The sequence below is a fragment of the Chlorocebus sabaeus genome, chromosome 9 (assembly GCF_047675955.1).
Source record: "Chlorocebus sabaeus isolate Y175 chromosome 9, mChlSab1.0.hap1, whole genome shotgun sequence".
In the NCBI taxonomy this organism is placed as follows: Eukaryota; Metazoa; Chordata; class Mammalia; order Primates; family Cercopithecidae; genus Chlorocebus; species Chlorocebus sabaeus.
In genome coordinates, this window is record NC_132912.1 from 97,494,608 (window position 1) to 97,508,498 (window position 13,891).

Here is a 13,891-nt window from a genome sequence, read left to right on the forward strand (position 1 = left end):
CACAGCAAAGGAAGCTATCATAAGAGTGAACAGGCAACCTACAGAATGGAAGAAAATTTTTGCCATCTATCCATTTGACTAAGGTCTAATATCCAGAATCCACAAGGAACTTAAACAAATTTACAAAACAACAACAACAACAACAACAACAACAACAAAACTACTGGGTCTGTCCTGCAGACCCTGGCCAATGGATGAAATGAGTACTCATATACAGGTATGCAGTATAAGAGCAGCTAGGGGATTGTCTGGCTTAAGTGGCCAGAGTGTAGCCTCGAGAAGCTGGAGCTGCATGCTTTTATTCAGTGCAGGCACAATGCTGAAAACCTGGAGCCCACATAATCTGTAGGTAATTAATATTTATTGTTCCCCTTTCAGGGAACATCAAGCAGGGATGATCAAAGGTCAACTCCTGGTCAATATAAGTAAACAAGCCTGTTCATGATGACTTCCCCTTCCCTCCCTTGTGCATATTCTTGCCCTCTGGCTCAGGGTCAGAGAACAGCTGCCTTCATCTATTCTACCTGAAGCTATGCAGAGCCTTTTCACCTTTCAGAAGAGCTGTTCTTTTCCCTGTGCTTTCTCCTACCGCTCTGACTGATCTCCTATAAACAACTCCATCAAAAAGTGAGTGAGCAGACACTTCTCAAAAGAAGAGATTTATGCAACCAACAAACATATGAAAAACAGTTCATCACCACTGGTCATTAAAGAATGTAAATCAAAACCACAATGAGATACTATCTCATGCCAATTAGAATGGTGATCCTTAATAAGTCAGGAAACAAGAGATGCTGATGAGAATGTGAAGAAATAGGAACACTTTCACACTGTTGGTGGGAGTGTAAATTATTTCAACCATTGTGGAAGACAGTGTGTTGATTCCTCAATGATCTAGAACCAGAAATTCCATTTGCTCTAGCAATCCCATTACTGAGTATATACCCAAAGGATTATAAACCATTTTACTATAAAGATACATGCACATGTATGTTTATTGCAGCACTATTTACAGTAGCAAAGACTTGGAACCAACCCAAATGCCCATCAATGACAGACTGGATAAAGAAAATGTGGGACACACACACTACAGAATACTATGCAGCCATAAAAAATAATGAGTTCATGTCCTTTGCAGGGACATGGATGAAGCTGGAAACCATCATCCTCATCAAACTAACACAGGAACAGAAAACCAAATGCCACATGTTCTCACTCATAAGTGGGAGTTGAACAATGAGAACACGTGGACACAGGGAGGGGAACATCACACACCAGGGCCTGTCGAGGGGTTGGGGAGCAAGGGGAGGGAGAGCATTGGACAAATACCTAATGCATGTGGGGCTTAAAACCTAGATGACAAGTTCACAGATGCAGCAAACCACCATGGCACATGTATACCTATGTAACAAATATGCACAATTCTGCACATGTATCCCAGAACTTAAAGTAAAATTAAAAAATTAAAAAAGTTTATCAATCACTTGATTACAACTTTGTTTCAGAGATCCTCCACCAAAAAAGAAAACCTTTCCTATAATTTAATTTATTTAGCTATTAAATGATAGACTTGGCCTAATCAATGTCAAATTTCAAATAAGTTAAATTTGAAGGATGATTAGAGATGATGGGCATTTAGTTGCTAAAGAAGAAAATTCATTTTTAAAAAACTAAAGAGGAAACAAAAAACTCCTTTTATTAATTTCCTTTTCCTTCTCTTCCTTCCTTCCTTCCTTCCTTCCTTCCTTCCTTCCTTCCTTCCTTCCTTTCTTTCTTTCTTTCTTTCTTTCTTTCTTTCTTTCTTTCTTTCTTTCTTTCTTTCTTTCTTTCTTTCTTTCTTTCTTTCTTTCTTTTTCTTTCTTTCGAGTCAGAGTCTCGCTCTTTTGCCAGGCTGAAGTGCACTGGTGTGATTTCGGCCCACTGCAACCTCTGCCTCCTGGATTCAAGAGATTCTCCTGCCTCAGCCTCCTAAGTAGCTGGGATTACAGGCATCCGCCACCACATTCGACTAATTTTTGCATCCTTAGCAGAGATGGGATTTCACCATGTTGCCCAGGCTGGTCTTGAACTCCTGACCTCAGGTGATCCACCTGCCTTGGCCTCCCAAAGTGCTGGGATTACAGACGTGAGCCACCATGTTCCACCTAATTTACTTTTCCATGTTTGCCTTGCCTGGGATTTACATTTCAAATAAGAAGTTTTTCTTTAATTTTTTTGACAAACTAATCTATGTTAGACATACTATTCATTTATATTTGTTTTCCTTCTGATAAAACACATTCTGCTTCTTACATTTATTTTCTCAAATACATGAATTCACCCATAGTCTCTCTAGTTCCTCTCTACTGATTCAGCGCATGATTCTTTCAGCTATTCATTATAATATAAAAAGCTTTGAAATCCCCAGCCATTCTCGCCCTTTCTATCTCAGTGCTTTGTTGTCTACAGACTTTGCAGAGTGATATGATTCCCTCTGAAACTTGAATTATTAGGTTTTTAAAAAATTCTCCTTTTTTTTTCTTTCCAAAGTAATAGACAAATAGGCCAGGAATGTAAATTTAGCATTTGAGCAACCATTATTCAACCAGCTAGGTTGTAATGGTTACTTCAGGATTAATGTAAAAGTGGTGTGTTGATTTTATGCATGCCGAACTCTTTTTTTTTGCTGTTAAGGGAATTCGTCGGTAAAACATTGCTTAAAACTTCTAAACTATTATTATCTGTTAACAAATACAAAGTGTTTTATAACTACAGTTTACTAGTATTTTAAAATTGTTTCCAATTCTTTAGGCTCACCCTGTGATCCCACTTTCATCCTGGGCTGTGCTCCCTGCAATGTGATCTGCTCCATTGTTTTCCATAAACGTTTTGATTATAAAGATCAGCAATTTCTTAACTTGATGGAAAAATTTAATGAAAACATCAAGATTGTGAGCAGTCCCTGGATCCAGGTAAGGCCAAGATTTTTGCGTCCTGAGAAACCACTTATGCTCTTTTTTTCTGACAAATTCAAAATTCTATATGGACCAAACCCTGAAGTACATTTTTGAATACTGCAGTCTTGCCCATACAACCATGGGGTAAATATCTGGGAAAGATGGCAAAGCCCTTTATTTTATGCACAAGAAATGAATGTCCCAATATAGATCTGGCTTCTAAGTCCATCAGCTCCCTGATCAGTGTTTTTTCCACTAAACTCCAAAGCCCTGTTTCTATAAAGTACTTTGATGACAGCCCCAAAGCGTGCTCATATCACTCCATGGACATCCAGGCACTTTGGAGGCTTCCATTACTCAGAAGGCTTGTCCTTCAATTCACACTTTGTCATATTATGTGGCAGAAATATCCTAATCTAAAAGACGCTATCTCCTTCAAGGAGGGAGAATATTTGGAACCATAGAAGCTGCCAAAAAACACTGAATAGGGCAGGGGTGTTTGATATCTCAGTTGGGATTCTAGCTGATGAGATAGTTGGGTTAGGAATGACAAAATTATTGTTTTGTGTGTGTGTATGAACCATAAACAGACATCACACTTTTACCCTGTGCTGAACTGGCATGTTTTATACTCTGCCTAGATAATAACTGTGTGATTTCAGAGAAGTCATTTAACTGCTCTGGTGCACAGTTAGAATTTGAAGCATCTTTGAACCCCTCCAACTTCTAAAATACTAATTACATTTCAGAGGTTGCTTGATAGAAATCAATATAGTAGGGACAAGCTTTGTACTATCAATCAGATTTTCCAAATTCTTTTAACTTATGCTGTCATCTACAAAACGTGAATGTAGTAATTGATACCATCTTATATTTCAAGATTGTAGAGAAGAATTGTAAAAAGTAAGAGAATTAATATAAAGATGCTTTTATACTATAAAAAGGAGATATGAGTCTAGGAAATGATTATCATCTTTGATTCTCTGGTAAGAATTTTCTTCCTCAAATCTTTTATAATCAGAGAATTACTACATATGTACAATAAAAATTTCTCCATCAAGATATAGAATATATTTTATTTATATTTATATCTTTAAATTACAACCAGAGCTTGGTATATGATACGTATGCTTTTATTAAATGCTTTTAATTTGATAAATTATTGTTTTCTCTTAGATATGCAATAATTTTCCTCCTTTCATTGATTATTTCCCGGGAGCCCATAACAAATTACTTAAAAACATTGCTTTTGTGAAAAGTTATATTTTGGAGAAAGTAAAAGAACACCAAGAATCAATGGACATGAACAACCCTCGGGACTTTATTGATTGCTTCCTGATCAAAATGGAGAAGGTAAAAACTTAACAACAGCTTAGTTATGTGACTGCTTGCGTATTTGTGATTCATTGACTAGTTTTGGGTTTACTATGGATGTTTAAGTGGTCAAGGAGTAATGCTTGAGAAGCATTTTAAGTTTTTATTGTATGGATGAATATCAAGTAAGCATCATAGAAAATATAAAATTAAATTGTTAAATATTTAGACTACATAGACTCAATTGTTTAGATAAATATAATCTACCTGAACAATAAAGATGGCAGAATAGGAAAAGCCCTGTTCTGCAGCTTCCAGTGATATCAACACAGAAGGTCGGTGATTTCTGCATTTCCAACTGAGGTACCCAGCTCATCTCATTTGGACTGGTTAGACAGTGGTGCAGCCCACGGAGAGTGAGCAGAAGCAGGGTGGGGCATCACCTCACCTGGAAAGCTCAAGGGGTCAGGGAGCTCCCTCCTCTAGCCAAGGGAAGCTGTGAGAGACCCTGCCATGAGGAACTATGCATTCCTGCCCAGATACTATGCTTTCCCAACAGTCTTAGCAACCTGCAGACAAGAAGATTCCCTCAGGTGCCTACAGCACCAGGGTCCTGGGTTTCAAGCACAAAACTGGGCAGCTGTTTGGGCAGACACCGAGTTAGCTGCAGGAGTTCTTTATTTCATACACCAGTGGCACCTGGAACACCAGTGAGACAGAGCTGTTCACTGCACTGGAAAGGGGGCTGAAGCCAGGGAGCCAAGGGGTCTAGCTCAATGAATCCAACCCCCATGGAGCCCAGCAAGCTAAGATCCACTGGCTTGAAGTTCTTGCTGCCAATACAGCAGTCTGAAGTTGACCCAAGATGCTGGAGCTTGGTAAGGGGAGAGGCATCTACCATTACTAAGGCTTGAGTAGGTAGTTTTCCCCTCACAGTGTAAACAAAACCACAAGGAAGTTAGAACTGGGTGGAGCCCACTGCAGCTCAGCAAAGCCACTGTAGCTAGACTGCCTCTCTAGATTCTTCCTCTCTGAGCAGGACATCTCTGAAAGAAAGGCTGCAGTCCCAGTCAGGGGCTTATACATAAAGTGTCCATCTCCCTGGGACAGAGCACCTGGGGGAAGGGGCGGCTATGAGCGCAACTTCAGCAGACTTAAACTTTCCTGCCTGCCAGCTCTAAAGAGATCAGCAGATCTCCCAGCACAGTGGTTGAGCTTTGCTAAGATACAGACTGCTTCCTCAAGTGGGTGCTTGACCCCCAAGCCTCCTGATGGGGAGACACCTCCCAGCAGGGGTCAACAGACACATCACACAGGAGAGCTTTGGGTGGCATCTGGTGGGTGCCCCTTTGGGATGAAGCTTTCGGAGGAAGGAGAAGGCAGCAATCTTTGCTGTTCTGCAGCCTACACTGGTGATACCCAGGCAAAGAGGGTCTGGAGTGGACCTCCAGCAACTCCAGCAGACCTACAGAAGAGGGACCTTACTGTTAGAAGAAAAACTAATGAACAGAAAGAAATAGCATCAACATCAACAAAAATCTCATACAAAGGTCACCAGCATCAAAGACCAAAGGTAGATAAATCCACAAAGATGAGGAAAAACCAACACAAAAAGTCTGAAAATTTCAAAAACCAGAATGCCTCTTCTCCTCCAAAGGACCACAACTCCTTGCCAGCAAGGGAACAAAACTAGACGGAGAGTGAGTTTGATGAATTGACAGAAGTAGACTTCAGAAGGTGGGTGAAAACAAACTCCCTGAGCTAAAGGAGCATATTCTATCCCAACGCAAGAAAGCTAAGAACCTTGAAAAAAAGGTTAGATGAATTGCTAACTAGAATAACCAGTTTAGAGAAAAAGATAAATGACCTGATGGAGCTGAAAAACACAGCATGAGAACTTCGTGAAGCATACACAAATATCAATAGCCAAATTGATAAAGCAGAAAAAAGAATATCAGAGATTAAAGATCAAATTAATGAAATAAAGCATGAAGATAAGATGAAAGAAAAAAGAATGAAAAGGAGCAAACAAAGCCTCCAAGAAATATGGGACTATGTGAAAAGATCAAATCTACATTTGATTGATGTACCTGAAAGTGATGAGGAGAATGGAACCAAGTTGGAAAACACTCTTCAGGATTTTATCCAGCAGAACTTCCCCAACCTAGAAAAGTCGGCCAACATTCAAATTCAGGAAATACAGAGAACACCACAAAGATACTTTTTGAGAAGAGCAACACCAAGACACATAATTGTCAGATTCACCAAAGTTGAGATGAAGGGAAAAATGTTAAGGGCAGCCAGAAAGAAAGGTCAGGTTACCCACAAAGGGAAGTTCATCAGACTAACAGCAGATCTCTCGGCAGAAACTCTACAAACCAAAAGACAGCAGGGGCCAATATTCAACATTCTTAAAGAAAAGAATTTTCAACCCAGAATTTCATATCCAGCCAAACTAAACTTCATAAGCAAAGGAGAAATATCATTTTTTACAGGCAAACCAATGCTGAGGGATTTTGTCACCACCGGGTCTGCCTTACAAGAGCTCCTGAAGGAAGCACTAAATATGGAAAGGAAAAATCGGTACCAACCACTGCAAAAACATACCAAATTGTAAAGACCATTGACACTATGAAGACAGTGTATCAACTAATGGGCAAAATAATCAGCCAACATCATAATGACAGGATCAAATTCACATATGACAATATTAACTTTAAATGTGAATGAGATAAATGCCTTAGTTAAAAGACACAGACTGGCAGGTTGGATAATGAGTCAAGACCCATTGGTGTGCTATGTTCAGGACACCCATATCATGTACAAAGACACACATAGGCTCAAAATAAAGGAATGGAGGAAGATTTACCAAGCAAATGGAAAGCAAAAGAAAAAAAAGAAAAAGAAAAGAAAAAAGCAGGGGTTGCAATCCTAGTCTCTGATAAAACAGACTTTCAACCAACAAAGATCAAAAGAGATGAAGAAGGCGATTACATAAAGGTAAAGGGATCAATGCAACAAAAAGAGCTAGCTATCCTAAATATATCCTATATATATATAGCCAATACAGGAGCACCCAGATTCATAAAGCAAGTTCTTAGAGACCTACGAAGAGACTTAGACTCCAACACAATAATAGTGGGAGACTTTAACAACCCACTGTCAATATTAGACAGGCCAATGAGACACAAAATGAACAAGGATATCCAGGACTTGAACCCAGCTCTGGACCAAGTGGACCAAATAGACATCTACAGAACTCTCCACTCCAAATCAACAGAATATACATTCTTCTCAGCACCACATTGCACTTATTCTAAAATTGACCACATAATTGGATATAAAACACTTCTTAACAAATGCAAAAGAGTGGAAATCATAGCAAACAGTCTCTCAGACCACAGTGTAATCAAACTAGAACTGAGGATTCAGAAACTCACTGAAAACCACGCAACAACATGTAAACTGAACAACCTGCTCCTGAATGAATACTGAGTAAATAATAAAATTAAGGCAGAAATAAATAAGTTCTTTGAAACCAATGAGAACAAAGACACAATGTACCAGAATCTCTGGGTCACATGTAAATCAGTGTTTAGAGAGCAATTTATAGCACTAAATGCCCACAGGAGAAAGTGGGAAATATCTAAAATCGACACTCTAACAGCACAATTAAAAGAACTAGAGAAGCAGGAGCTAACAATTCAAAACTAGCAGAAGACATGAAATAACTAAGATCAGAGCAGAACTGAAGAAGACAGAGACCCGAAAGCTCCTTCAAACAATCAATGAATCCAGAAGTTGTTTTTTGAAAAGATTAAGAAAATAGACCAGTAGCTAGACTAATAAAGAAGAAAAGAGAGAAGATCAAATAGATACAATAAAAATGATAAAGGGCATATCACCACTGATCCCACAGAAATACAAACTACCCTCAGAGAATACTATAAACACCTCTACACAAGTAAACCAGAAAATCTAGAAGAAACGGATGAATTCCTAGACACATACACCCTCCCAAGACTAAACCAGGAAGAAGTAGAATCCATGAATAGACCAATAACAAGTTCTGAAATTGGGGCAGTGATGAAGAACCTACCAACCAAACCAAACCAAACAAAAAACAAACAAACAAAACAAAACACTGATTCAGAGCCAAATTCTATCAGAGGCACAAAGAGGAGCTGATCCTATTCCTTCTGAAACTATTCCAAACAATAGAAAAAGAGAGAATTCTACCTAAATCATTTTATAAGGCTAGCATTATCCTGATACCAAAACCTGGCAGAGATACAAGAGAAAAAGAAAATTTCAGGTCAATATACCTGATGAATATGAATGTGAAAATCCACAATAAGATACTGGCAAACCAAATCCAGCAACACATCAAAAAGCTTATCACCACGATCAAGTTGGCTTCATCCTTGGAATGCAAGGCTGATCCAACATACACAAATCAATAAATGTAATCCATCATATAAACAGAACCAATGACAAAAACCACATCATTATCTCAATAGATGCAGAAAAGGCCTTCAAAAAAATTTAATACCTCTTCATGCTAAAACCTCTAAATAAACGAGGTATTGATGGAACATATCTCAAAATAATAAGAGCTATTTATGACAAACCCATAGCGAATATCATACTGAATGGGCAAAAGTTGGAAGCATTTCCTCTGAAAACTGACACAAGAAAAGGATGTCCTCTCTCACCACTCCTATTCAACATAGTATTGGAAGTTCTGGTGAGGTCAGTCAGGCAAGAGAAAGAAATTAGGGTATTTAAATAGAAAGAGAGGAAGTCAAATTGTCACTGTTTGCAGATGATGTGATTGTACATTTAGAAAGCCTCATCGTCTCAGCCTCAAATCTCCTTAAGCTGATAAGCAACTTCAGCAAAGTCTCAGAATACAAATTCATTGTGCAACAATCACAAGCATCCTAGACACCAATAATGAACAAACAGAGAGCCAAATCACAAGTGAACTCCCATTCACAATTGCCACAAAGAGAATAAAACACCTAGGAATCAACTTAAAAGGGATGTGAAGCACTTCTTCAAGAAGTACAAATCACTGCTTAAGGAAATAAGAGACGACATAAACAAATGGAAAAACATTCCATCCTCATGGATAGGAAGAATCAATATCGTGAAAATGGCCATAGTGCCCAAAGTAATTTATAGATTCAATACTATCCCCATCAAGCTACCATTGACTTTCTTCATAGAATTGGAAAAAACTACTTTAAATTTTATGTGGAACCAAAAGAGAGCCTGTATAGCCAAGAAAATCCTAAGCAAAAAGAACAAAACTGGAGGCATCATGCTACCGGACCTCAAATTATACTTCAAGGCTACAGTAACCAAAACAGCATGGTACTGATACAAAACAGATATATAGACCAATGGAACAGAACAGAGGCCTCAGAAATAAAGCCACACATCTACAACCATCTGAGCTTTGAAAAACCTGACAAAAACAAGCATTGGGAAAGGATTTCCTATTTAATAAATGGGTGTTGGGAAAACTGGCTAGCCATATGGAGAAAAATGAAACCGGACCCCTTCATTACACCTTATACAAAAATTAACTGAAGATGGATTAAAGACTTAAACATAAGACCTAAAACCACAAAAACCCTAGAAGAAAACTTAGGAAATAGCATTCAGGACATAGACATGGGCAAAGACTTCATGACTAAAACACCAAAAGAAACAGCAACAAAATCAAGTGAGATCTAATTAAACTAAAAAGCTTCTGCACGGCAAAATAAACTATCATCAGTGTGAACAGACAACCTACAGAATGGGAGAAAAATTTTACAATCTGTCCATCTGACAAAAGGTTAATATCCAGAATCTACAAGGAACTTAAACAAATTTAAAAGAAAAAAAAAAACCATCTCCATCAACAAGCAAGTGAAGCATATGAACAGACACTTTTCAGAAGAAGACATTTATGTGGCCAAGAAACATGGAAAAAAGCTCATCATCACTAGTCATTAGAGAAATGCAAATAAAAACAACGAGATACCATCTCATGCCAATTAGAATGGCGATCATTAAAAAGTCAGGAAACAACAGATGCTGAAGAGGATGTGGAGAAATAGAAATGTTTTGACTCTGTTTGTGGGAGTATAAATTAGTTCAATCATTGTGGAAGGTAGTGTGGCAATTCCTCAAGGATCTAGAACTAGAAATACCATTTGACTCAGCAATCCCATTACTGGGTATATACCCAAAGGATTATAAATCATTCTATTATAAAGACGCATGCAAACATTTGTTTATTGTGGCACTATCGCAATAGCAAAGACTTGGAATCAACCCAAATGTCCATCAATGACAGACTGGATAAAGAAAATGGGGCACATATACACCATGAATACTATGCAGTCATAAAAAAGATGAGTTCATATCCTCTGCAGGGACATAGATGAAGCTGGGAGCCATCATTCTCAGTAAACTAACACAGGAACAGAAAACCAAACACCGTATGTTCTCACTCATAAGTGGCAGTTGAACAATGAGAACACATAGACACAGGGTGGGGAACATCACACACTGGGGCCTGTCAAGGGGTGGAGGGCTAGGGGAGGGATAGCATTAGGGGAAATACCTAATGTAGATGACAGGTTCATAGGTGCAGGAGACCACCATGGCACGTGTATACCTATTTAACAATCCTGCACGTTCTGCACATGTATCCCAGAACTTAAAGTATAATAATAATAATAACAACAAAAATCTACCCAAGGAGAAACAAAATGCACTTTTCAGATGAAATGGAAGCAATTATCAACAAGTTAGAAAATATAAAATATTATGTCATAGGATGAAAATGGGCATCATTATTACACACAGTTTATTTGAGAATGGGAAAGAATGGCTTAACCTAGGTGGGTTTCCTGCATTCCTGCGGATTGAAATAGGCCTTAAAATATTTGCTGTGAGAATCAGAGTAGGGGTTTCAGATGGGTTGGGATGCTTTACATAGAGGTGTAGAGGTGTGTAATGGGAAAGAGTAGGTGGATGGAAGAGGGAAGGATTCATTGAGTGTAAACTAAAATGATTTGTCCAGGTAAGAAATGGAATTTGGTGTCTATCAGATACCATGTAAACATCACCTCTGTTGTCATTGCACCATTTTTGAAAAGGCTATTTTTTCCCCCCTGTTGAATTGTCTTGACAACCTTGTCAAAATCCAATTGACTATAAATGTGTGAAGGGTTTTTTTGGGGGGGTCTCAATTCTACTCCATTGATCTATATGTCTGTCCTAATGCCTATAGTACACTGTCTTGAAGTCTTAATTACTGTACCTTTGTATTAATATCAACTTACTAAATCAAGGAGTGTGAGTCTTTCGTTGTCCATTTTCAATACTGTTTTCACTATTCTGGGTCCCTTGAATCTTCATATGAAATTTAGGATTAACTTGTCAATTTCTTCAAAGGAGCCAATGGGGATTTTGATAGGATTGCATTAAATCTGTAAAACAGGGAGTTAGGCCATTTTAAAAATGGAAGTAAAATTCACACAACATACAATTAACCAGTTGAAAGCATACACCTAAGTGGTATTTAATGTATTCACAATGTTGTGCAACCACCAACTTTCTCTGGTTTCAAATGTTTTTATCACACCACAAAAACACATTATATTCGTTAAATAATTACTCCATTCCCCCACTCCATCATGTAATAACCTCTAATCTTCTTTCTGTCTCTATGGGTTTGCCTGTTATGGATACAGAAAGAACTCACAGCATATGTGAACTTTTCTTTCAGGGTCCTTACATTTACAATGTTTTGGAGGCTCATCTAAGTTGTAGCATACATCAGTACTTCATTCTTTTTTGTGGATAAAAAATATTTTTTTTCCATGCACATGTATCACAAATTGTTACTCATCTGTTTATGGACATTTGCATTTTTTCCAACTTTCGGTTCTTATACATAATCTTGCTTTGAACATTTGTGTATGTTTCTCTATGGGCATATTTTCATAATTCTTGGGTATATACTCAGGAGTTGAATTGCTGGGTCAAACGGTAATTTTATGTTTATCTTCTTGTATAAGAGCCAAACTTTTCTACGATGAATGTGGCATTTTATATCCCTTCCAGCAATGTAGAAGGATTTCTATTTTTCCACATAATTGCTAATACTTGTAATTTTCTGTGTTTATTAAAGCCATCCTGGCCGGGCACGGTGGCTCAAGCCTGTAATCCCAGCACTTTGGGAGGCCGAGACGGGCGGATCATGAGGTCAGGAGATCGAGACCATCCTGGCTAACACGGTGAAACCCCGTCTCTACTAAAAAATACAAAAACTAGCCGGGCGAGGTGGTGGGCGCCTGTAGTCCCAGCTACTCGGGAGGCTGAGGCAGGAGAATGGCGTGAACCCGGGAGGCGGAGCTTGCAGTGAGCTGAGATCTGGCCACTGCACTCCAGCCCGGGTGACAGAGCGAGACTCCGTCTCAAAAAAAAAAAAAAAAAAAAAAGCCATCCTAGTGAATGTAAAGTGGTATCTCAGTATGAATTTATTTATTTGTTTATTTTGAGACAGAGTCTCACTCTGTTGCCCAGGCTGGAGTGCAGTGGCATGATCTCAGCTCCCTGCAACGTCTCCCTCCTGGGTTCAAACAATTCTCCTGCCTCAGTCCCCAGAGTAGCTGGGATTACAGACATGTGCCACCATGTCTGACTAATTTTTATATTTTTGGTAGAGATAGACCAGCCTGGCCACCATGTTGGCCAGGCTGGTCTCGAACTCTTGACACAGGTGATCTGCCCACCTTCGCATTCCTAAGTGCTGGGATTACAGGTGAGGGCCTCCACACCCAGCTCTCATTGGGGTTTTAACTTGTATTTAATGACCAGTGATTTTGAACTTCTTTTAATATATTGGTACCCATTTGTATATCTTCTTTGGAGAAATGTCATTCAAGTCCATTTCCTATTTAAATTAAGTTGCCTTTATTTTTCTTTTTAAGCTGTTAGAATTGTTTATGTTTTCAAAACAGTAAACTCTTACATATATATAATATGAAAATATTTCCTCCCATTCTGTCAGTTGTCACTTCACATTCCTAATTATATTCTTGATGCACAAAGTTTAATTTTGATGAAGTTTGGTTTATCTATTTTTTCTTTTGCTACTCTGGTATCAAATTTATGAATCTATTGCCAAATATGAAGTCATGAAGATTTACCTCTATGTTTTATTCTAAGAGTTTTATAATTTTAGCTCTTATATTTAAGTTTTTCCATTCATTTTCAGTTATATTTTTCATTTGGAGTGAGGTAGGGAAGGTCTGAGCTTCATTCTTTTGTATTTTGTCATCCAATTGTCTCATCACCATTTGTTAAAGAGATTCTTTCCTCTGATTGAATGATCTAGGCATCCTTGATGAAACTAAATTGACCATAGATGTTTAGGTTTATTTCTTGTTTTCTGTTTTATTCCATTGGTCTTGATGTCTATCTTTATGCTAGGACCACACTTTTGATTATTATACGTTGTAGTAAGTTTTGAAGTTGGAAACTGAGAACTCACTGATACAGAAATTAAGAAGAAATTACTTAGGCAGATAGTAAGTATTTGGGAGTCCTCGGTAAGATTTTTCTTTTTTAAT

The 13,891-nt window shown here is 38.2% G+C and overlaps 1 protein-coding gene across 1 annotated transcript in view; it reads left to right on the top strand.

Moving 5' to 3' along the window:
• CYP2C19 (cytochrome P450 family 2 subfamily C member 19) overlaps positions 1-13,891 on the top strand; it is a 50,510-nt gene that overhangs the window by 11,048 nt on the left and 25,571 nt on the right. Inside the window, exons 3-4 of the mRNA XM_073019186.1 lie at positions 2,791-2,951; positions 4,113-4,289. Of these exons, the coding sequence (XP_072875287.1) occupies positions 2,791-2,951; positions 4,113-4,289 (338 nt within the window). The remainder of the gene's footprint in view (positions 1-2,790; positions 2,952-4,112; positions 4,290-13,891) is intronic.